Consider the following 22,790-nt stretch of genomic DNA (forward strand, 5'->3'; position numbering starts at 1 on the left):
TGTGGAGTATATAATATATACTGTGGAAAGTGTGGTAGTATAAGTATTTAATATATACTATTATATATACTATACACTGTACTATTTAATGTACAGTGCTGCCTAATATGTTGGTGCTATATAAATCCTGTTTATTAATAATATTAATAATAAATAATAATAATATAAGTAGTAGAACACAAAACACTAAGTACATGTGGATATAAACCATGTACCACAACGTATAGCATGGAACATATATTATTGCAAGTAAGGGCAGGATTTCCTCCCACGTTCCAAAAATATGCAGTTAGGTAATTGGCTTCCTCCCAAAATTGGCCTTGGACTGTATTAAAAGACATATGACTGAGGTAGGGACATTAGATTGTAAGCTCCTTTGAGGGACAGCTAGTGACATTACTATGGACTTTGTACAGCGCTGCAAATTATGTTGGCGCTAATAAAATAATCCCTGGTTTGCCCCTTTTCTACATTTGATTTTGGTTCTTTCGAACATCACATGTGGATTTTAACACAGCTTCCTGTTTTTATAGCACACTGTCATTTCCTCCCTCCTGCTCACAGGCATAGACAAGCACAAAAGGCTTGATTTAATAAAGCTCTCCAAGGCTGGAGAGGATGCACTTTCATCAGTGAAGCTGGGTGATCCAGCAAACCTGGAACAAATCTGGCCCAGAATTGAAAATATTTGCTAACAAATAGCAAATAACTTTCAGGAAATCCATTCTAGGATTGCTGAATCGCCTAGGTTCACTGAAGAAAGTGCATTCTCTCCAGCCCCCGAGAGCTTTAATAAATCAGCCCCCAAAAAAGTCACTGGGTTTAAGATCCAGTATATAATAAATACAAAAAGTTGTATTTAATGATTTTATTAGCATATTGATGATATAAAGGAATGACTTGTAAAAGCAAAATTTAAGCACAGTATACGTTAAAGCTTTAAAGTTTTCTATAACTGATCTGTAACGTGAATACACAGTGTGTGACTACTCTGCTTTCCGTGGTTACATGAAAGCACAAACACTGTGTATGTGACTAGTTAGCGGCTACCAAAGAACATAAACCAATTTTTGTCCTTTCAAGATGAAAAGTCTACTGTGCTTTTATACTTACTCTGCTAAGCTATTTACAGTTGTTACATCCCCATACATTTGTGAATAATTACTCTACACTAGGAGAAGAACTACAGCAATATAGAAGCTATATAGCTATATTATAGAAGAATAAAAAAACTAAAGTTCAAGTGAATAAATGCAGAGAAATCTAAGAGTTTTACAAATATGTATGTACCCAAGATAAGTAAACAAAATACAATATAGTGCAATTCTTATTTTGATATAAAAAGTTACACTGACTGCACCATGCGATATGACATATAAAGAAAAAAACATGGTGTCCATATATGTACAAGAAAATTAGGAATATCTTGTAAAAAAGTGAAGTGTGTAAAAAGCTATAAGGGAAAGGAGCTATAAGGAAATAGGGTAATAAAGGGGATTGATAATTAGCATTATTGGATGCATTCTTTCCTCCAATAGTTGTTGTATGATCAATGCTGAAAAGGAGGATCAAATAATCTGGACTCTCTTTAAAAAAGACCACATGCTGATATTTCAATCATGCCTAGGCTTTTGAACAACACTGAAGGGACCCCAAATTCTTTTCCACCATATAAAAATATTTTATCTATTCTTCCTCTCTCATCTATTCCAGTACGATTATAAGCCAACATTTGAGGATAAATCCAATTTAGCAATAATCATTATGTATCACAATTTGATGATTTACTCTGTACACCTTTGTTTGTGATTAAACTGGCAATATACTGTGAAGTTATTAAGATGAACAGTATGATGTGACATCAGACAGGAAAAAATAAAGTAAAAGCAATTCTCATTTTCAGAAGGAAGTCATTGATGACAAGTTTACTTTAAAATCTGTGAAATATTATCAGAGTACAAATATTAGTATCTAAAATCAAGAGTGAGGCTTTTCAAAGACATAAGAGCATAATACTAATGGTCAAAGTTGTCTCCATGAATTATAGCGTAGACTTCCAGTGGGTTAAATTAATAGTTGCTCAAGACATCTGAGAGAATTTAACGAAGCCTTATGTATGCTCTTTGATATGTGGCTTCATTTATGAAACTGCTATTTTACCAATTATCAGCCTAAATTTTGCTGTTAGTAGCACAGTAACTCATTAAAATGTGTTCCACTCTTAAACAGTTTCATTTTCTTCCAAGGATTTATTTCTCATCATCCCGCTGACAGAACAATACAAATAGCTATAAACCTCTGCCTTATAAAATATGTACCTATTTCAAACACATTATAAATAAAAAAGAAAAGATAAAGCTAAGATATCAAATTCAACAGATCCCAAGTTACCAAATATTACAGAACAGAACAAACAGTATGCAATCAAAATGTATTGTGGTTGAAAAAGTAGTCAGGAGGTTGCATACATCAGTGAATACTGTCCAAAGTTTGTAAAGTTTTTTTATTATGGTAGAGTTCTATTTTCTACCAGTAAAAATTCATTTAGTGTTCTGAGAATACCATCATGTTAATACAGACTCTGGCAGTTAGTGATGCTTTGGCCTTTTTTAAAATGTCATGCTGGATGCTGATACAAACATAGAATGGCTGCATTTTATACGAACTGCATCTGCCACTGCCTTCATGCTGCCATTATAGATTCAGTTAGCCGCGTACATCCTGACAGTAGTGACATTTTCACTGTTTTACGTGTTTGCTGTAGTAATGAAGCAGACTGTGTTTGTCAAGTATTTTTGTGCCTTCAGTTTTACTTTTGTTGTTGCTTTTATGCCTTTAAAATAAAATTGTTTTTGCATATTCATCTATCTCTTTATTCATCCATCAACATTTCATTCTTCTACAAGTATGCAGAACACCTGACATCCAAAATCCATCAATCTTTAGCCTTGCAATAAGTAATCATTTGTATTTATTCATGAGTGACCAAAATGTTGCTGTTAGACAACTTGGTTTCCAAAAGAATTAAAGTTTAAAGACGTAATTGATGACTAGGGCCTTCATTTTCATGTCTTGTAATACAGTGAGAATATTATTTCCCAAAAAAAACGAGGGCATTGAGACATGGCAGCAACCTGAAATTATATGCCTTTTTTTTAATTAGCTTTGTAAAAGTGCTCACTCAAAAATGTGCAATAACAGAGTTTACACAGGGTTTTCTTCTCTTCATTCCTGGTTCCAAACAGGAAGTGAACATGTGACAGTGCTAATTATCACACTTTTAGAATTAATGCTTAGAGTAATTTAGGTGAACAAGATGAAGGAACACCTTACATTAAAAACATTTATTCTGATTACATTAAATAATTCAGTCATGAGCAAGTAAAAGAGCCAAATGTGTGTAGTAATAGAATGGATTTTGATTGGAATGTTGAAGTGAACATAGCTTCCCTATACTTGTTTTCTAAGTTAAGATTTTCAGCTCTTTTAGTGAACCAACACCCATCTTTTGCATAGAATGGTGGACAAATAAAGTGGTACAAAATTAAAAATCAGGCAGATCGTTATTACAAAAATGGACAGTTGATGTATCTTCTGCAATTACCAAACTTTTCTGCCTAAGCTGAGCCGAGCTGCACATGCACAGTGATTGCTTTGGTTGCAAGGGAAACCAGAAAATCCTGGCTTCCATTTTTATGTGCTGGGGATGAATGTGCCGGTATGGAAGTTAGATCATACCAGGACAACCAATCAAGATGGCCAAAGGAGAAGAAGAAGGAAGATGGTGGCACCCTACGATGTAATGTGGATAGGGAAGTTGCGGGGCTTTAGTTCCTCTTTAAGATTAGACAAGAAAACATGTAATGTAGGGTAGTAGCATTAGTACAGACCAGTATTAAACTCATCCAATCAATTTACTGCTAGCAGCATAAAAAAAAATACCTGGGGCTACCAGGACTGTGCTTTGTACTTGACTGTTCAGGCATGACTCTTGTCTCTCAGACTATAGAAAGAGTTAGCTCTAGCTGAGATCAACACAGGATTTTCATAGGGTTCTTCTCAAGCTTGTTGACAAGGTGAATATAGGTGAAAATTGTTGTGGGAGGTGAATATAGGATACTAAAGGGAATAGCTTTTTAAGTGGATAGCAAAGCACACCTCAATGGGTTACAGATGTACTATACATCTAAAATGGAAAAGGAATTCTAAAACAGCAAGGTAGAATTCCTTAGAAAAGACACATAGGGTATATTTATACAAATAATAACACTACTGTTTGTTGTAAATAGTGTTACAACAAACTTAGAGTTCTTTTGAAAAATATTCAAAAATGAATTTGCTCAATGAAAGTCCATGTTTTATTGTTCTGTGGGAATTGTGATGGGTAAATGCACTTTAACCTCCCTAGCGGTAATCCTGATTGTGGCTCAGGGTTAAATTTCATTACAAAAATGGTATTAAGGGCTTACCTGGTCCCCACGAGTGCACGGCGTCCTCCGGCAATGGCAACTTGGCTTTTGCCTCCCCTTGGTGATGCCTGGCATCTCTGTCCCCTGGCCTCGTATCCCCTGTGTGCGAATGTTGGGGATGTGAGGCCATGGGATGCAGAGGCCTGGCAGGCATGCGATGTGTGTATGTGCAGGTGTTGTGTGCGCTGGGGGCGGGACCGGTGGGAAATTTAAAAGAACAAGTGTTTTTAAATGTCAATGTACCGCTTCGACATTTAAAAATACTCAAATAATCATACCACCAGGGAGGTTAATGTACATGAAACTACAAAGCATTAAATCTGTGGCTCTTTTGTAATGCTATTTGCTTTCACTTGTACCAGTGTATGTTTGTGATTGAAGGAATAAGGCACTTACAGCTTGAAGGGAGTATTGTCAGTTACCATTATATGGGCTGATGCTGGTATTATAAATGGTCATTAGGGTGAATCCTTGTTTTGTAGCCATTACCAAAAGAAACAATGAGTTTGCTTCAATTGGCTGATGGTTGCAAAAACCACCAGATGTTAAACTTTACAAGCTGTTAGAATTTGACTAAACATTAACTATAGGGTATTCTGGGCTTTCAAGATCTTCAGATATAGACTACAAGTGACCATATTAGTGCACATTACACATACTTCGATCACAAATATCTTCATTAGGTAAATCCAATCGGAGAGATTTAATGCATTAATTACTGGAGTGCATGCACATAGACAGGAAGTCACTTTTTATACTGCACTGGAATCATAATACTTGTTTTAAATAAAACTAAAACCCCAAAGGTTATCTAAAAGACATGTAGGAAGTTAAAAAGGCAATAGGAGATTAGAAGCACTGAGAAACAAAAGCTGAAAAAGGTGAAAAGAAGTATTTTCACAAACAAATGACAATATATTGCACATAGTGCTCTATCAAACTAATTTTAATTGAGTTAGGTTTTAATCTAGACTAGTGCAATTGCCATGTGACAGATTCCTTGGCAGAATGAATAGTTTCATGGCTAGGCATTACAAAACCACAAAGTAAGATGCTGTTTCTTTTACAGAAGAGAAAAATCTGAACCATTCAGAACTGATCTACCTTGCTCATCCGGCATGTCAGAATTTTACAGACACTTCACGTCCATGGCTTGAAGGTTTGGGTCATAGTAGAGCAGGGAATAGAATTACTCTCATGTGTGCAGGATGCCGGGAACTTCCATGAAGAAGTGATGACCAGACAGCCTCTAGCCACAGTCTCACAAAAAGTCAGCTACTGTTAAATGAATTCTGACATTTGCCTTAGGAACTCTGCTGTGAATTCTTACTTTTCTTATTTTTTTTTCTTTCTCCATGTGTCTATCATAGCAGTAGATATTACATACTGTATGACAACACAGCATCAGACACCAAAGCATCTGTATATGCATTTATTTGACAATTGTATGCATTTATTATACATAATGTTTGGCTATAGTGTGGAAGATAAATCTCATTTTAAAATGATGTACACTTTATTCTAACACTCTACAGCTGGTTTACTAAAAATATAGAAAATGCACACAAGGCTAGGTAATAAATTAAAACTGTATTGATTAGAATATCCAAATATTTGCAAAGCTTTAATTGTCAAAGCAATAGTGGAGATAATTTTCTAAAAGAATAGCTATGCACATTATAATTTGGTTTATATTCAAGTATATATGTTAGAAAATACTTCAATACAGATAATAGATTCATTGTAGATTCATGAATCTGTAAGGTATGCGGTCCTCTTTGCAAATCGGGAATATTCATTTTTTATACCCAACATGTCAAAGTCAGTGAGAAAAGTAATAAAATAATCACCAGTGTGCCTAAATATTTCAACATTTTCCTATATGAACAGTAGAGTGTAAAACACTTCAACATCACCTGAAAAACAGTTGACAGTGAAGGAAGAAGTCAGTCAGGTTTTCTACTCTTTTATCATAAGATAAAGACAGAAGGGAGATAAAGACATAGACAGAAGGGAGATGACTATATAAATGGTTTTCTGTGTACGCACTGCACTTCATACCTAATATATACTCTGAGATTGCCTGATGTGCATATGGCTGGGACAGCATTTTGATTTTTAAAGGTAGGGATTATTGACAGTACAGAGTGATCAAGTAAGAGGCAGTGAGTGTTACATACTTGTCTTATTTTAGGTTTGCATGATTTTAGGTAACCATGCACATAGCACAATTTATATTGAAACCAGAACTCCATCCATATTTTTCTAGCCCTTTATATTTGCATAAAGACCAAGTTTTCTCAGGAGTGTTAATTCAACAGAAAATGTCAAATAAAACAAAAATAAAAATGGCATAGAAAAAAATGATGGGACTCCTATGCTAATATTTGCTGAACAACCTTTATCACTGCAGGTCAGCTTGAAGGATGCTTTCAGGTTTCATGTCCTTCCATAGATGTTTAACAGGATTCAAATCAGGGCTCAAAGAAGGCCACTTCAGAACAGTCCACTGTTTTGTTCTTAACCATTTTGGAGTGTTTTTAGCTTTGCGTTTTGGGTCTATATCCTGTTGGAGGACCCATAACCTGTGACTGAGCTTTCTGATCCTGGGCAGTGTGTTTTGCTCCAGGACCTCTTGCTTTATTTGAGTTTTCCATGTTTCCTGGAGTGTCAAGACATTACAAGTGAGGCGTAGCAATGCAGACCCAAAACATAAGCAAGTCCCCTTCATGTTTCACAGTACATATGATGTTATTTTCTTTGAAAACTTAAATTTATTGATGACTTGACAAAAAAGCTCCAGCTTTGCCTCATCTGCCTAAAGAACATTCTTATGTTTGTTAACATATATATTATAAATTTCCAGTCTGTGTTTCTTATGTTCTTCTTCTGTATATAAATATATATCATATCTAATTATTATTCCTACAGAGTTCTTTATTTCTTTTCGCACTTGCTTTGCTTTACTCAATGGGCCTGATTTATTTAAGCTCTCTAAGGCTGGAGAGTATACGCTTTCATCAGTGAAGCTGGGTGATCCAGCAAACCTGAAATGAATTTCTTGAAGGTCATTTGCTATTTGTTAGCAAGTGTTATCAGTTCTGGACCAGATGCGTTCCAGGTTTGCTGGATCACCCTGATCACTGATAAAAATGTATCCATTCCAGCCTTGAAGAGCTTTAATAAATCAGGCCCCATGACATAATAAGGCATGAAAGTTTACCCTGGACAAATATATTTTATTAACTTTTTACCAAAAAAATAAATAAATAAAATAATTATGTTATCAATGTTATGTTAGTCAAATTATCTGTGAATTAATTAGGTAATGACAAGGGGAAAGAATGTACCATCTTGGAAAAAGGGTGCACACTTGTAGACCTGTCAGCAAATAGTCATTCCACCAAATAAACCTTCATGTACATGTGCTCCCAACATGTAAAAATACAGTTTTTTGAGTAATTATCTGCTGATTATTTGACTGCTGTTTCTGGTGCCTCTGCCATATGCTAAAAATATGTAGCTGAAGAAACTACCCCGTATCTGAATCCGGGTCAGTTCTCAGGATTCAATACTGCAGGTCTACCTTGTACACTGCATTTATGGTAAATTGGCACCAAAACAACTCTCTCTTAGATGTATTGCCCCAGGTAGTGTGCGTACGGTGAGTTGGTATTTCTCTGACTTCGGATGCATAAGCATAAGGGTATACAATAGAAAACAATTAGTGATAGGCAGGCAGCAGTCAAGGAAAAATAGATACCAGTTCATGGTGACGAACAATTGAAGCATACCGTTTACTGACTGATGTATAATGGTAATCTCTTTTTTAAATTAGCATGTTCCTGTCCCAGTTACTCCCATTTAGAATTTCACAGATAGCACAACCATTCAAATATCATTAACCAATTTAAAAAATAAAGTTTTTGCAATAGTTGCAATGCATTTTGCAATAATTGAATTGACAATAAATGAAATGAAATAACAATAGACAAAAGCACAGAAGAAGAGCTACTCTCTAATGTAGAGATGGATTAATAATTATCAAACCAAGGCACAGCTATCACCATCACCAAACAAACACATACCATCATCATCATTATCAGCCATAAACAGAAGTACTGTTCTTGTTCAACAAATAGAGTAAAAAAATTGTGATACATTTTAACTTGTATAATACATCCACAAAGCCCATAAAATGTATGAAATTACAAACTGTCCTTGACCCCACACCAACTCCTTAAAATGATGTGTTTTTTTAGATATTCTGAATATTACTTTGAATTTCTAGTGTCCATCATTTTTAGTTAGGATTGCATGAACTAAAAGTGGTGACTTTCCTACATTATATATATTTGAATTTTTCCTGTGCTATGTTTAGATTTATAGCTGTGAACTGTTCATTTCTTTTGAATTTCCAATGATTATATTTTAGCTTTCTAAATCTCTATACAATTTTTCAAATACTAGCTCAATACACATCTATTTTTTAAACCTTTGAACCATCCTGTATAGTGGTTTGGATAGCTATTCTAATTTAGGATTTCATTATCTTCTTTCCTTTAGCTTTTGAACAGTATGTCACATGTTATAATCATCACCCTGAACTAGTCAAGCACACTTCTCATTTCAACCAGTGGAATATAGGTGACATGGTTTCTGTATTGAAAATCTTTTAAGCCTGTACTGTCGCTGAAACCACTAAATAATATCAACTGTTCTTTCACTGGGATCAGCTTGTTCCCTAGTGTGTATTACCTGTCACAGATGTATCAATGGATGAAAAATTAGTTGCAAGAAAAAGACACACAGTCAGTACTAATAGGGTACACAACTTTTATAAAGTATTTTTTTCATGGAAGGTTGGTTTGGAATTCACTTGATTATAAAAAAAATGTTACAAATACTGGTATAATAAATTACATGACTGGAATAGGCAACACACCAACATTATTTACCACATTTCCAAATGTTCACACCTCTCACCTTATAACTACATATAATATTTTAGTGTATATAATTGTATATATCTAAGTACACCATATGACTAGTATTTCTAAAAGTAATTATGATATACAAAATTGAGTACATTATTTATTATCCATATATTATCTTTGCTTTTCACAACCCCTTTTTTTTAGTTGCACACATAGCTTCCTAGTCCTGGTTGGAAGAAACGGATGGCTTCCTTTTATCTTCTGTGGGCAGCTGCCAGTTCCACACCCTATCATTTCACTTCTATGCCAATTATTTTCCTTCTTTTTCGCGAGGTATACTTACCCAGGTATTTAGGAATAAGCTTTTCCCAGGATAAGGACGGGATTCTTCACTGTAAGGTCTGTGAAAATGTGGAATAGGCTCCTTCAGAAAGTAGTTTAAGCGAGTTCTATAGATTGTAAGAATTATCAATATATACACACACAAGTAATGTAATTACAGATACATGAATGTTTATCAGAAAGGTGAAAAAAAGAATCCTAACAGTGTGCTGAATGTTCTATATACAATTTCTTGAAATTACACAGGAATGTACAGTACATTTTAGCAGCAAAGAAAACTTTTTCCATATCCAATGGTTTACCAGCATGACATAAGCATTGATGATTTAAAAAATTGTAATAGCCGTAGTGACAAGATTGTAGTTTGAATAAGGAGCCCTGAAATGTTATTTCTATTTTTGTTACTTTAGGTTACTGAGCATTGCACAACAATCTTAATGCACAAGAATAAAAATGATGATTTATCTGATTCTTATTTTAAAATGATCTGCATTGCATATTTTTTGTTAACACTGCTGTGGCAATAAGTGCCAAACACATACTGTCAACTGTATTTTATTCTATGATGTATAGTGCAGCATAGAATTGAATAGAGGGAAGGCTTTATGTTATTACAAGTTGACATTTACCAATGTCAGGGAGAACAGGAACTTTATAACACAATTTCTCAATAAACATAATAAACTATTAATTTCCAATCCATATTTTGTTTGACAGCTCTAGTAATGATAGCCCAATACACACATAGGCAGCTATTGCGCCTGTAGGAAGCTTTAGGTTCTAGTTCAAAGTCAGCAGTGAGAGAGTTTTCGTTTCGTAAAATAAGCATTTTTTGTAAGTTGAACACATGATGTTTATCATACCTGCACTATTTAAATAAAATGTTCACAGCATAATGTAGTTGATACAGTAAATTTTGTTATACAACACGTCTACCAGATTTCTAGGACTGTTAGCTACTGTCAGTGAATACTGTCAATCTTGAATATAAAACTAAATTTATATCATTGTTAGTTTCAGTAAGTAGCTTCATATTGTACCAATTATAATCAATGTATATTTTTTTATAGTAAATTATAGACAGATGATTAAAGAAGGCCATATTCTAAAATAATTTTTTTTATCAGAGGTAAACAATAAAATGTGTTATAAGTAATAACCCAATAATATAAATGACAGCTTGTAATGAGGCAAGACCAGGATTGTGCGATTGCTGCGTCCTTGGAAGGGACCATCTTCAATGACTCCACAGCTGACTTCCAAGTGCATGGTGATCTTACTACAGCGATTGGATGGCCTTTGACTTTGTAACTTCTGCACCTACGCAGGAGTTACATTGTCCTCAGTGACTGGCATGTGCCAGGGACAAAGGAGGAAATCTTCATTACTTAGCACTACCTCCTGATGATGTTTTGTTTATTGAGTTTTTGCTTTAATCAGCATATATTGTAATTACATAAAGGCCTTTATAAATATTCCCAAGTTTCTGCTTTATGCCTTTTATATTCTGTGGTATCAGGTATATATAACGCTTTTACCAGTTTATTATTACAATATGCCTAAATGCATTAAAAAATCATAACTGTACTATACTTTGCAATGTGCAGTTTCTTCAAATCTGTATTTGTGGTTAGTTATCACACAATTTATATGTGCGTTGGCGTGTAAGTAAAGAATGATTGGCAACACAACAGAATACATACACACAGCTGATAAAGTGGTTTCTGTAACACACGTGAAAATGTTGGTTTTAATGCATATGTTGTATTGTAAAAGATGAATCCATTATCTGTATTAGTCCATAGCCATTATAATCTACAAGGTTGCTGCAATGCATTGTTTACAGCACTAGTTTTATTTAGTGTAAAAACTGAAATTTTTTTGATCTGATAATGCCATTCTTGGGCCACACCTACAGATAATCCTGTGTGTTCATGTAAAATGTTTAACAAACACTTGTCATCTCGTACTCTATCAGGGTTTGTTATACACTTTACATGAGAAAGCAATCTACTTATGGCCAACAATAATGTACAAAAGTAATCTAAAAGTAAGTGACCCATCATAATCAACACAAAAGAACAAAAAACATTAACTTGTCAAAAGAAATAAAGCATAAATAGACAGCCAATGATTTCCCTTTCTAAATAAACATTTTTAAATATAACACATATTTTTACTGTCAATTGTATTAATTACGAGTTAAGATAATAGCAGTAACAGACACATTTTGGGCCCTAGACTTAAACTTCAGTCAATTTAACATTTATTGTTTTTTTTTTATGTAAAAGCAGGTATCTTGATTTATATTCGGATTATATTATATTTTAGACAAATGTACTACTTGTTTAAAAAGCACAGTAACCTCCTGTCCCAAAAAACAGGAATCATTTAAAAGATGATAGCTGGTTTGTAAATGTGGGTTGGTGTACAGATATAGGTTGATGTGCTGCACATCCTCTGTACATTTTATCTAAAAAAAAAACAAAAAAAAAACATGTAATTGTAACAGCTACCTGTACCTTTCTTTTTAACAGATGTGTAGTTCTATCTAAAGCTGACACTACTACATCAGATTTATACTTTTATTTTTTACCCTTGGTAAATAACTTTTTATAATTATGTTATCCAAAATATTGTATTATCATTGTGCTACCTATGACACCAGCAAACACTATCAAAGCTCTTGTAGTCACCACAGTCAGGTTACAAGATATGGATAGTCTCTTTCTCCACGTACGCTCCTTTCCACAAATGACATTTTGCCTCTTTCCATGGCTTCTACACCCTCGGCTTCCCCTTGGTCACAGAATAGTGGCTACAAAAATGTGTTATGATTTATAAATCTCATCTAGTAATGAACTAATGTTTTATACATTGTTATAGAAACCTTTTTTGTTCTGGGTCACACTCCATATTTGAAGATCCTTTCTTTGTAATTAGCCAGTATTTGTTAAAGCAGAGGCATAGCGATCTCCTTCATGTTGTGCTAGTTCCTAAGCAACAGCAGTTGCAGGGCATTTAAGTAGCAAATTTACAAGGTTGATATTTAAGTGTTGTTAAAATCCATATGGTTCCACAAGACATGTAAAATTGGATTTTATCTTAGAACTCCTATCTATAATCAAACACTTCTGATATCTCTGCTAAGAGCTATCGGAATTAATTTGTCTTGAAGTTAAAAAAACAAGACTGAAAACAAAATACACTCAGCAGCATGCATAACATGTTTTTTTTTTCATTCAATTCATAAAAAAAGGAATAGGGTTTTGTACCTTTATGTATAAAAGAAGAAAAAGAACATTTGAGTAAACAATGAACAAATTTACACAAACGTGCCGAAACACAAGCAGAGAATGGCATGGTACGTTATATTTCCAGTAAATGTTTGGAAATACAATCTAACACATTATTGGTTGTCATAGACAACATTCCTCTATTTCTCAGTGCTCCCATTTTGTAAAGAATTCTTATTGTAATTAAAAATATAGAAGTATGAGCAATGGAAAGCAGCAAATCACATTAATGACACAATAAAGAGCACACTGCTAACAATTACATTATTCCATTAATTAAGTCTCATTGTACAAATATATCACAAAACCATCCAAATATTCTAAAGCCTATAGTTGGGAATAATGGAGAATAGAAAGACGCTTTAGGCTGAGAGCTGTAACCATAGGAACTATTTCTGAAGTGGCTTCTAAAAGGGCAAACACATTATTAGTATTGCTGCTGAGGAGTCAGGCCGTAGTGAAATCCAATAATCAAAAAGGTGGACTAATGTTGCTTCACAATAATTCAATAGAAATCTTTCACACAACAATGAAGAGATTCACTGGTCCAATCTTGTAAATTTAATAGTGTTGATCTTTGATTTGAGTCCATCATTCAGGTAAACCATGAAACATGGTTGTAAAAATTTAAGTTCATCAATTTCCAAACTGTAAATGTATTGTGGTTGTTAGGTTCATAGGCCATAGGTTTTACCAAATGGAGGGCATATGCATCTTTTGTCTAGTATATACAATTACACATTTCAGCTGCAAAAAATATGCAAAGGTAATGTAACCTATTTGTCTTCACTATTTTACCTTATATATTGTTGAAATAAAACTTGCACAATTGAATTTACTGTGACGTTTGATTTAACTTTACCAATATTGAGTCATCCTTACAAAGCCATCAACAAAACAACAGTTTGTAAGACGACAAATTTACCAGAGATAACACATGTACATTCCTTGATTGTATAACAGATATGAGCAAATTTGTGTGTTTACCTGTCTGTCTTATATACTAAGGCCCTAGAGAATGACCAAAGTGTAGTTACCAACAGCAACCAAGAAGATCTTTTATTATTATTACCTGAAACTACATTTAAGCCTCAAAATGAGGCTATCCCTGCTAAAATAAAAAAAGTAGTTAACAGAAATGTCAAATAAAAATTACACATCCATGGTGTGTTTTTTTAAACATTTCTTTAAAAGGAAAAAAAATTACATGGGCTCAGACTGTTTATTTTTCCCCGTTTAGAGGGTAAATTTGCTCTTTTGAGCTAGTTATGATGGGTCACCGGTTCTTAGATGAACTTCTGTGCATAGATGTTAGACATCAGTAAATTATGCAATGTCCTCATGTAAAGCGTGTAACAAACTCATCTCTCAATATCTCAATTTAGATTTGAGTGTATGGAAAGTAAAGCTAAGAGTTGGATGATGACTTAAGCTGCGTACACACTTGCAATTTTTGTCGTTGGAAAGGATCTTTCACGATCCTTTCCAACGACATGGGGCTGCAAGATGCATGAACGATGCTGTACATACAGCACCGTTCATGCTCTATGGAGAGGGAAGGGGGAGATTACAGTATTAAAGACTTCTTTGTCACAAAGACACACCTGAACCAAAATACAATAAATCCCATTTTCTTTCTCTTACATTATAAGAAATGTGTGCATTAGATCCTGAGGTGCATGAGAGCCCAGAGGTCTCTATTGAATCATTTCATTTACATAATTGGGCTGGAGTAACCTCTAGGTAAACCTGCACTTTATTTTCTAATTTCTAAAGAGATCTTTGTTATGGCACTCCCTTATATATTAAAATTATCACACTTCACAAAACATTATGTAAATGTTGTGTTTGGATTTCTCATAGGTTTGGAAACATATGCATCTGAGATCGCAGTTATTATTGATATGTAACTATCACATTGTAACTACATCTTTTATTGACTAGCAAAGCTTTGTGCTGGAAAATATGTTTGTTAAAAACAATCAGGGCCTGCAGACACCTTACAAAATCCACACGCTTGTTTAATTTCATTAAATATTAATAACAGTAATGGTATCTTCAGCAATGAAATAGAACTAAAAGTATATTTTACACAATCACATATCTTACAGGAAATTAGAATCAAAAGATTAAAGCAAATATTTATAAATTAGGGGATATGTAACTAGGACATGGTGTAATTAATATGCTACCAACTAATTGCTGATAATTATATGTATAAACAAAAAAATATTTTGGATAATGCTTTTGTGAATGGCAAGATAAATTCAATACAACTGACAAGATAAAACTCATTAGAATTTTAGATGCCTAAAATGGTAAAGCAATCGAAGGATCTATAATTTTTGCCATAAATAGTGTCACCAAGGTCCCCCTTTGGCACACAGAATGTTCAATATCATTCTAAATCCTTTTAATAGGTCCCTTAAAACATTATTGAAGAGCGGTAAGTACAGATGCCCTATAATAGTCATACAAATCTGGGAGGGCCAAATCATAGTCATATAACCCATTCTTGCTCTACCGTTGACCCAAATATAACATTTCAAAAGAGTTTGTAAAGACTTGAAATAGGATTTAGGTATTTTCACAGGTAGAGTTCGAAAAAAAATATACCATTTTAGGTAAGAACATAATTTTAAAAGCCCCTATTCTACCTACCCATGATACCTCTTGTTTAGACACTGGGACAATTTTATACTCTAACTCCTGGAATCTACTACTAACAGGGATTATGAATTTGCAGAAGAATCCACTCCCATTGTGCTGGAGTAAATGTACTCTCCAGATTTGATTCTCAGACCCCTAAAAAAGGAGGATATATTCAGAGGAAGTAGCATTAACCAGGGACTTAGAAAAATAAAAATTTTAGCGGGCTTCACTACTACTAACACAAAGTGACCTAAATGACAATTGAGGAGATCTCCAGTAATCTAAAACAAGGGAATGTTAAAGGGAAGAAAGCTCATACACCAAAAAACCATTGGTCATGATGTACAAAATGTTGAATTCTGCAATGATTGTTAGACATACTGATCATTTTCTGCAAACTGTAAATCTGAATATCTCTGCTGTCAGAGATAAACTCAATAAAGAAATCTATTTTTAAAACTGTCAGACTGAACAAAGAGAAATGGCTAAATACATTTTTTACATTCACAATGTTAGGAGTCATTGTTTTTTAAATGATATATAGAAGATCATAAAATTAAAATCAATATCAATCACAGGCAACAAGCATGACTAAAATCTTCTGGCATGCTTCCATAATTTAAGTAATTTTATCAAGACGGATTTAAATGTATAATAAACTAGCATTTATTTAATCACCAGACATAGCTTTTGGTATTTCAATAATGCTTAAGCAGCAAATTATATTTATTTGAGAACATAATTAGTATCGCATAGTTTCACTTCACAATTTCAAATGGCTCAGCAATTGTAAAGTGCATTTCTGCAGCTGTCACTTTAGCATGAGCAAATTCCTACGAAAGTCAAAAGTTAACAGCTAGTATTTCTTTGTAAAAAAAAAAAAACTTTGCTTTATAACGTGTTAGATATTTAAAATGTAATTTATTTATTATTGTGAGAATATTTTCTTTAGTCTGCATGTCTTTACACATAAAATACTTTTACATTTATCTTCTAGAATAGGTTATATTAATATATAAATATTTTAATCTCCTGTAGCAAAACTACAGTTAAAAATACAGTACAAGTATATTCATATTTTTTTGTTGAACAAAATGGAAAATACAACAAAAGAGCTGAAATGCCAAATTATTCTTAAGAACTGTTGCTCTATTATCCCAATTACCACATACCCCACTTTTTGTAAAAAAAAAAAAAAATGTCACACAATGGGTTTAAAGGCTGACCTTAAGGCAATGTTGGCCAGTTAGCCAAGAACAGTGGTTATATATACATTTTTTTTCTCTTCTAATATTGTTCCATTATTTGCCTGTAAAATTAATTAATAAATATAAAGGAATATTTTACCAACCTAAAATGTGCGCTTAAAAAGTACTTGTAAGCATCGACCAAGTGCTACTAGGAGGCCTCAAGCCTCAGAACACTCCCAAAAAAAAGCTTTTTGTTTTGATTAAATTACGTTTTGATTAACAACAATATCAAGAACCCTACAAATTACCCTGTGATGCTGTTGGCTAATTAGGCATAACAGGGCAGAAGAATCAGAGCCAGCCCACACAAGCTCTGCTAAAAAGTTTTACAACAGAGCTCACCACCATTTGGGGATCCGGGTATCTCTAGGCATTCTAAAAATATTTAATAAATAGGGAAGGTGTATATGCAGCTGGAAGTGGCAGAAATGAACACAAGAGCTCCTTTGTTTTGAAATGTTCTGATTACAGATGTTTATTAGATATCAAACTTTATTCTGTACAGTAATTAATGCACTGCATCTATTCAATTAATAATATTATCAATATTATAATTCCCTGCATTGCAAAATTACCATAGATTTGCACATAGTGGCCAGTTTCAAGGGAAAACAGCTAGTGGAATCCTTTTACTATTATTTCTGCAAATTGTTTATAAAATCAGATTTGTACCAACTTGCAAGTATCTAATGTTATGCTATAAATACCTGTTCTTTTTTTCCTTGAAATATTTGTGCAATCAGAACCACCCAATTAACATGTTGAATTAATAGGAATATGTGGACTGAAGCTCATCCGAGCTTCAGTCCCTATTTCTGGCCAGTGCTTGTACTACACACCACAAAAATGCTGACCATGGAAAGAGCCATAAAACACTAACATGCATTTCCATTAAAGTCAAATCACCAAAAATGGCAATTTAGTGAGAATTGCTAATCCACTACCCCTATTGTAAACTGAGCCGTCTACCATGATGTGTATGAATGATCAAAGAAAAAAGAAGAGAAAATAGCCTGGGTATTTTAAAGTGTGGCACATATCTTTCAATATGTATACCTTATCCTATTTTCATATTATTTCAACTAGTAATACTCTTTAATATTGATGTACAATTCCACTTGTATGTATACCCTATCTCCAATATAGTGGCAAATATTCTTGAATCTTTTTGTGTCAATACTATTTTTCAAATACATGGATTTTTTAATTCATACATTGTAAACAACCTTCCCCCTTTTTCACTCTAGATATTACGTGGTGTCATTATTCTTACACTTATTTCTGAGACATCGCTCCTACTATGATTGGTGCTCATCTCAAGTAAGTACCCTGACATATTTATGTTGGACTATACAACACAAATACTTCCATTATCGTTCTATACCTCATATATAGATACATTATTAAGTAATTCACAATAGTTCAATCTGATTTGTATGGTTATTATTACATTCAGTAATTTATGTTATTGATAGCAAAATATTCATGTATGACTATTATGTTATCCAGACATTGCATAATTCCAGTTTACTTGCATTGTGTTACTGCAACCTACGACTTACACTGTACCTCATGTTTTGAGTATAATTTTATGTATAAATGCAATATTCTTACATGCAGCTTTTAAACAAACGCTCTTCACCAAGTCTCCTGAGGAAGCCTAAAGAGGCGAAACGCAATCGGACACGAGATGTTCATCTGTTATTATCTGATTAGGGATTTATTGTCTAGCCCATTGGTATATCTCCCCATATTGTGCAGCGGAAGCAACCAGTATTACTCATTTTGTCTATAATAAAGCTATATGCACATTTTTTATATTATGTTGCCGCAATTAAAATAGCCAGGCTATTTTCTCTTCTTTTTTCCTTGATTACAATCCTAATATGAACAATTGAACAAACTCCAGTTAAGGACGAAAAAAGTTTCTAATAACCCGAAATTCTAGCTCCCGAACTGAAAGAGTATTTTGTCATTTTCTAAATCTATATTCATGCTAACTTTGTTTTTCAAACTGTTAAAAATGCATTTTTGCTTGGTCATCCAAGAGATAAGTTCTAAAAGGGCAGTATGCAACATTCCATTTAACGTGCACAAAATGAACCTTAACTTTATGAAGTTATGCACTTTTTCACGTTTCCTTCCTTTTCCCCTTTCACTTATAATAATTATTATTTTCTGCAAATGTACACTTCTTCTACCCTTTTCCGCCTAGAAGAGGAATGTCCACGTCACAAGCAAACATACAGAAGCAGCAAATATCAGAGAGTGACAGTGGGATCTTAAATCCAAGATGGAAGTGTGGAATAGAAGAAATGCTGTGGAACCTTTGGGTGTGAGGAAGACAAGGGACTATGTGAACTAGTTAGTATGCATTCATGTGATATCCTACATACAGGGACAAGTGGAGGAATATGGAAAACAGCAAAGAAAACAAATAAATGGATCCTGTGGAAAACAAATAAATGGATCCTGTAAAAAGTTCAACCTTTTACTGGAAGCCAAGCAGGCTAAACCAGGGGATTCCCAACCAACAGGCCACTGACCGGTACTGGACATGGGCTAAGCTGAACTTGTGAGATTAGGTAATTATAATAAAAGGAGAGAGGAGCTGGCTTTTGTGATCGGCTGAACAAAATAGAGAGAGGGCAGAGATCAGTCCTGTCAAAGTGAAACCTCCAGTGGATCAGGATAGACACTGTAAATATTATGCATTTTATTGTGATTAATTTAATCCCCATCAGTCCATGGAAACAATTTCTTGCATTTAACTAGACCATGGTTCGAAAAAGGTTGGAGATTCATACAATACAATAGTCTGACAGCATATTTAAGGATATTTACTACAGGAATCTCAAATACGTTACAGAAGAAAAATCACTCAGCTAGCATATATTTCAATCCCAAATAGAACGTGTACACATGCTTTACAGATGCATTATATATACCTTATGACCTTTGCCGTCCCATAATAAATATTGTATGAATATGTTTATCTCTTTTAGCACAATAAAAGCATGAACATACCAATGTGAGCTTTAGTAAAGTATTTGTGTTTTTTCTTTTTAGTGTTTTGTTGGCAGGAATTGGGGAAATACCTTTGAACTGATGCTTTGGTAATTTAGCACCTACCCATCAGCAGTGATCGTCTGTTACATAGCTACTTGTTACATAGCTACTTGTTACATAGATGTTGTACATTTTTAAATTGTATGGATCAATATGTTATTTTCCTGTGCCACCCTCGTGATTGCCTCTGTACTGCAATATCATGTTTTTGTACAGCACCTTTTTAGCTATAGACATTCCATGTGTATCAAAACAAAAGCAGTGCAAAGTCCTACCAGTCCAGCCACAGCTCTCTGTGGGGCAGCTGTAATCTCTCTCTGCAGAGGAACTCTATAGGTCTGATTTAGAAGATGATGTGTCAGACCTATTTTGCCTAGATAACCTGATAAAATTACATTACTCATTGATTGATTGTTTGATTGAGAGATCGATATGGCTTTAAGAAATGTAGGTTTGTGTTTTTAGCTAACAAGAAAAGATTCTATATTTAGGAATATGAGCTGTTCTACAACTCTTAGCATACATTTTGTTACTAATTGTCATTCCAAAGGACAGTTTACAGTTCAAGCCCAACTCCAGATTTGACCTATGTTATTATGCCCTCACCTTCCCCACACCTGTTGCTTTGTCTATGGATTTCCCTTAGAAGAAAATGCTGTGTTTATATATATAGGTGTGAAAGAAAGAAACTGCAAAATGAGCCTCAGATCAGATCATCTACAGGCAAGGATCATGCTGATAGGAAGAGAAAAAACAGTGACAAAGAGATAAGTTCAATCTTTTCTTTTCCCTGCCCAGCTGCAGGCTGGGGATGGTCAATGACAGCCTAGAATTCTAGACAGCCTAGGAAGTGGTTTGCATTATGTTGACTGATAGACTAAGACATGGAGTGGCAGAAAAGTAGTACTGGGGGAAGGGGCAGATCTAAACTGAAGGTGAATGCTGCAGTAATTCCTTTTTATAATTGTATCTTTTATTGGGCTATTTTATCTTGTAATTGGAGTTCAGCTTTAACAAAAGCATTAAAGCCAATTCAGAAAAATAGGTGAATACTAACTAAATTCTTCTGAATTCAGTAAAGACAAACATCGGATCATTTGGGGTGTGAGGATTTTTTTTTTATATTGGATCAGATAAAGGGCAATTAGGGTTGCACTCTTTTTTGCTTTGTGTTTGCCTTGTATTTAAAAAAAATGTGCTGTCAAGTAGCACCTTTGGGATGTGGAATATATATATATATATATATATATATTTATTTATTTATATAATATTATATTATATTATAATATATACACTGCACACTATTTTTCTATATTACACGAGTTGTACTTTAGTTCCTAAAAATAATCTAGGTTTTATAAATTATAGGCATTTTATTTGTGGAAAATATCACTTGACCCTTACAAAGAGCAAATGTTAAGCAATGCCTTTTGAGTTAGTATTTATGCTCAGCTTTCACACAAACTCTTGAACCCAATCACTATTTGCAATCTTGCCAAGATTAGAAGATTAGATGGCTCACCTTTTCCATTAATGTACACAAGAAAAAGGCTTGTAGGAAAATTAGATCAGAACGCTGTGTGCGAAAACCTATTTATAAAGGGAACACTTACTGTACAGAATGTCCTAACCTAAGAACAATGTCTGCCAAACCACATATTTCAGTGATTAGGCTTTAAAGTATGCTTTGAGGATTTGTGCCTTGTCATTTTATTTAATGAAATCACAAGATCCATAGATTATTTTTCCTCAGACTAAATGTCATTGTGCTTATAATTTTAATTTTTTTTGTAATGACCTTTTCTTTTTTTTATGCACATTTAAAATATCAAGAATGTTCAAACATTCCCTCTCCTGAAAAACATTAATTTAACATTAAAATATTATTTTGTAAGTCAGCTATTACTTAACTACTGTACTCAATACACAACTCTGTTCAGATCTTAGATATTATTTTTCAAAAAGTTAGCCATGAATTGGGTAGGCTTCTCATTCTCAATTTATAATGTATCATTTTTTTGCATTTAGGTGTCCCATTCACATGATCTAATTGTCAATTTTCCGCTGTGAGCCAGTTTGAAAAGTGTTCTACAGTGTATCAACTATGTGTAATTTAATCAATAAAAGTTTTAAATAAACTTAAACTTGGCTTGGAGAATTGAAAAAAAACTGTTCTATGCTTTTGTCAGAAATGCATATGTATCTAGCAGACAAAATGTTACAAGGTTATTTACCCGATTGCTTTTTTTTTCTTTATATAACAGATTGTCTTGTTTCATAGCAAGCATGAACAATTTCAAAAAATATAATCTTCAGCTACACTGAAAACAATTAAAATACAACGGTAACCAATTTCTCTCGTGAGGCTGGAGCTGAGATTCAATAAAAATGACAGACAAAATTCCCATAGGATGATGGGCTAAGGATTAATTTTTCATCTATTCAGTCAGCTCTTACTTATTGGATCATATACTTTACTTTGGACTGACTGCAGGAGAAATACGATATTATAGGTATAAGATTCATCACATGGAAACCTGTTATTCTGAAAATTCTGAAACTAGTGAAGCAAATAGAACCTTGCAAAGCAATAGAAAAAAAATCTGCTACATTGTAACCATGTCATATACAAGGCGTGTACAAAGCATTTCCTTTTAAATCAAAAGTGCTGAGTAAAAGAGCATGTGAAAGACTTGTTACTGCAACTTATATAATGAATGGTTGCTCAATGTTCATTAGGATCACACTGTAAAAAAAGGAAGAACTACTGACCTC

The 22,790-nt window shown here is 33.7% G+C and overlaps 1 protein-coding gene across 1 annotated transcript in view; it reads right to left on the reverse strand.

The window, feature by feature from the left end:
• The window catches only part of CACNA2D1 (calcium voltage-gated channel auxiliary subunit alpha2delta 1), a 128,223-nt gene extending 123,600 nt beyond the window's left edge, over positions 1 to 4,623 (reverse strand). The window contains exon 1 of the mRNA XM_072399049.1: positions 4,470 to 4,623. Within this exon, the coding sequence (XP_072255150.1) occupies positions 4,470 to 4,623 (154 nt within the window). The remainder of the gene's footprint in view (positions 1 to 4,469) is intronic.
• Between the last annotated feature and the right edge of the window lie 18,167 nt (positions 4,624 to 22,790).

The sequence above is a fragment of the Pyxicephalus adspersus genome, chromosome 2, assembly GCF_032062135.1.
Source record: "Pyxicephalus adspersus chromosome 2, UCB_Pads_2.0, whole genome shotgun sequence".
Classification (NCBI taxonomy): domain Eukaryota; kingdom Metazoa; phylum Chordata; class Amphibia; order Anura; family Pyxicephalidae; genus Pyxicephalus; species Pyxicephalus adspersus.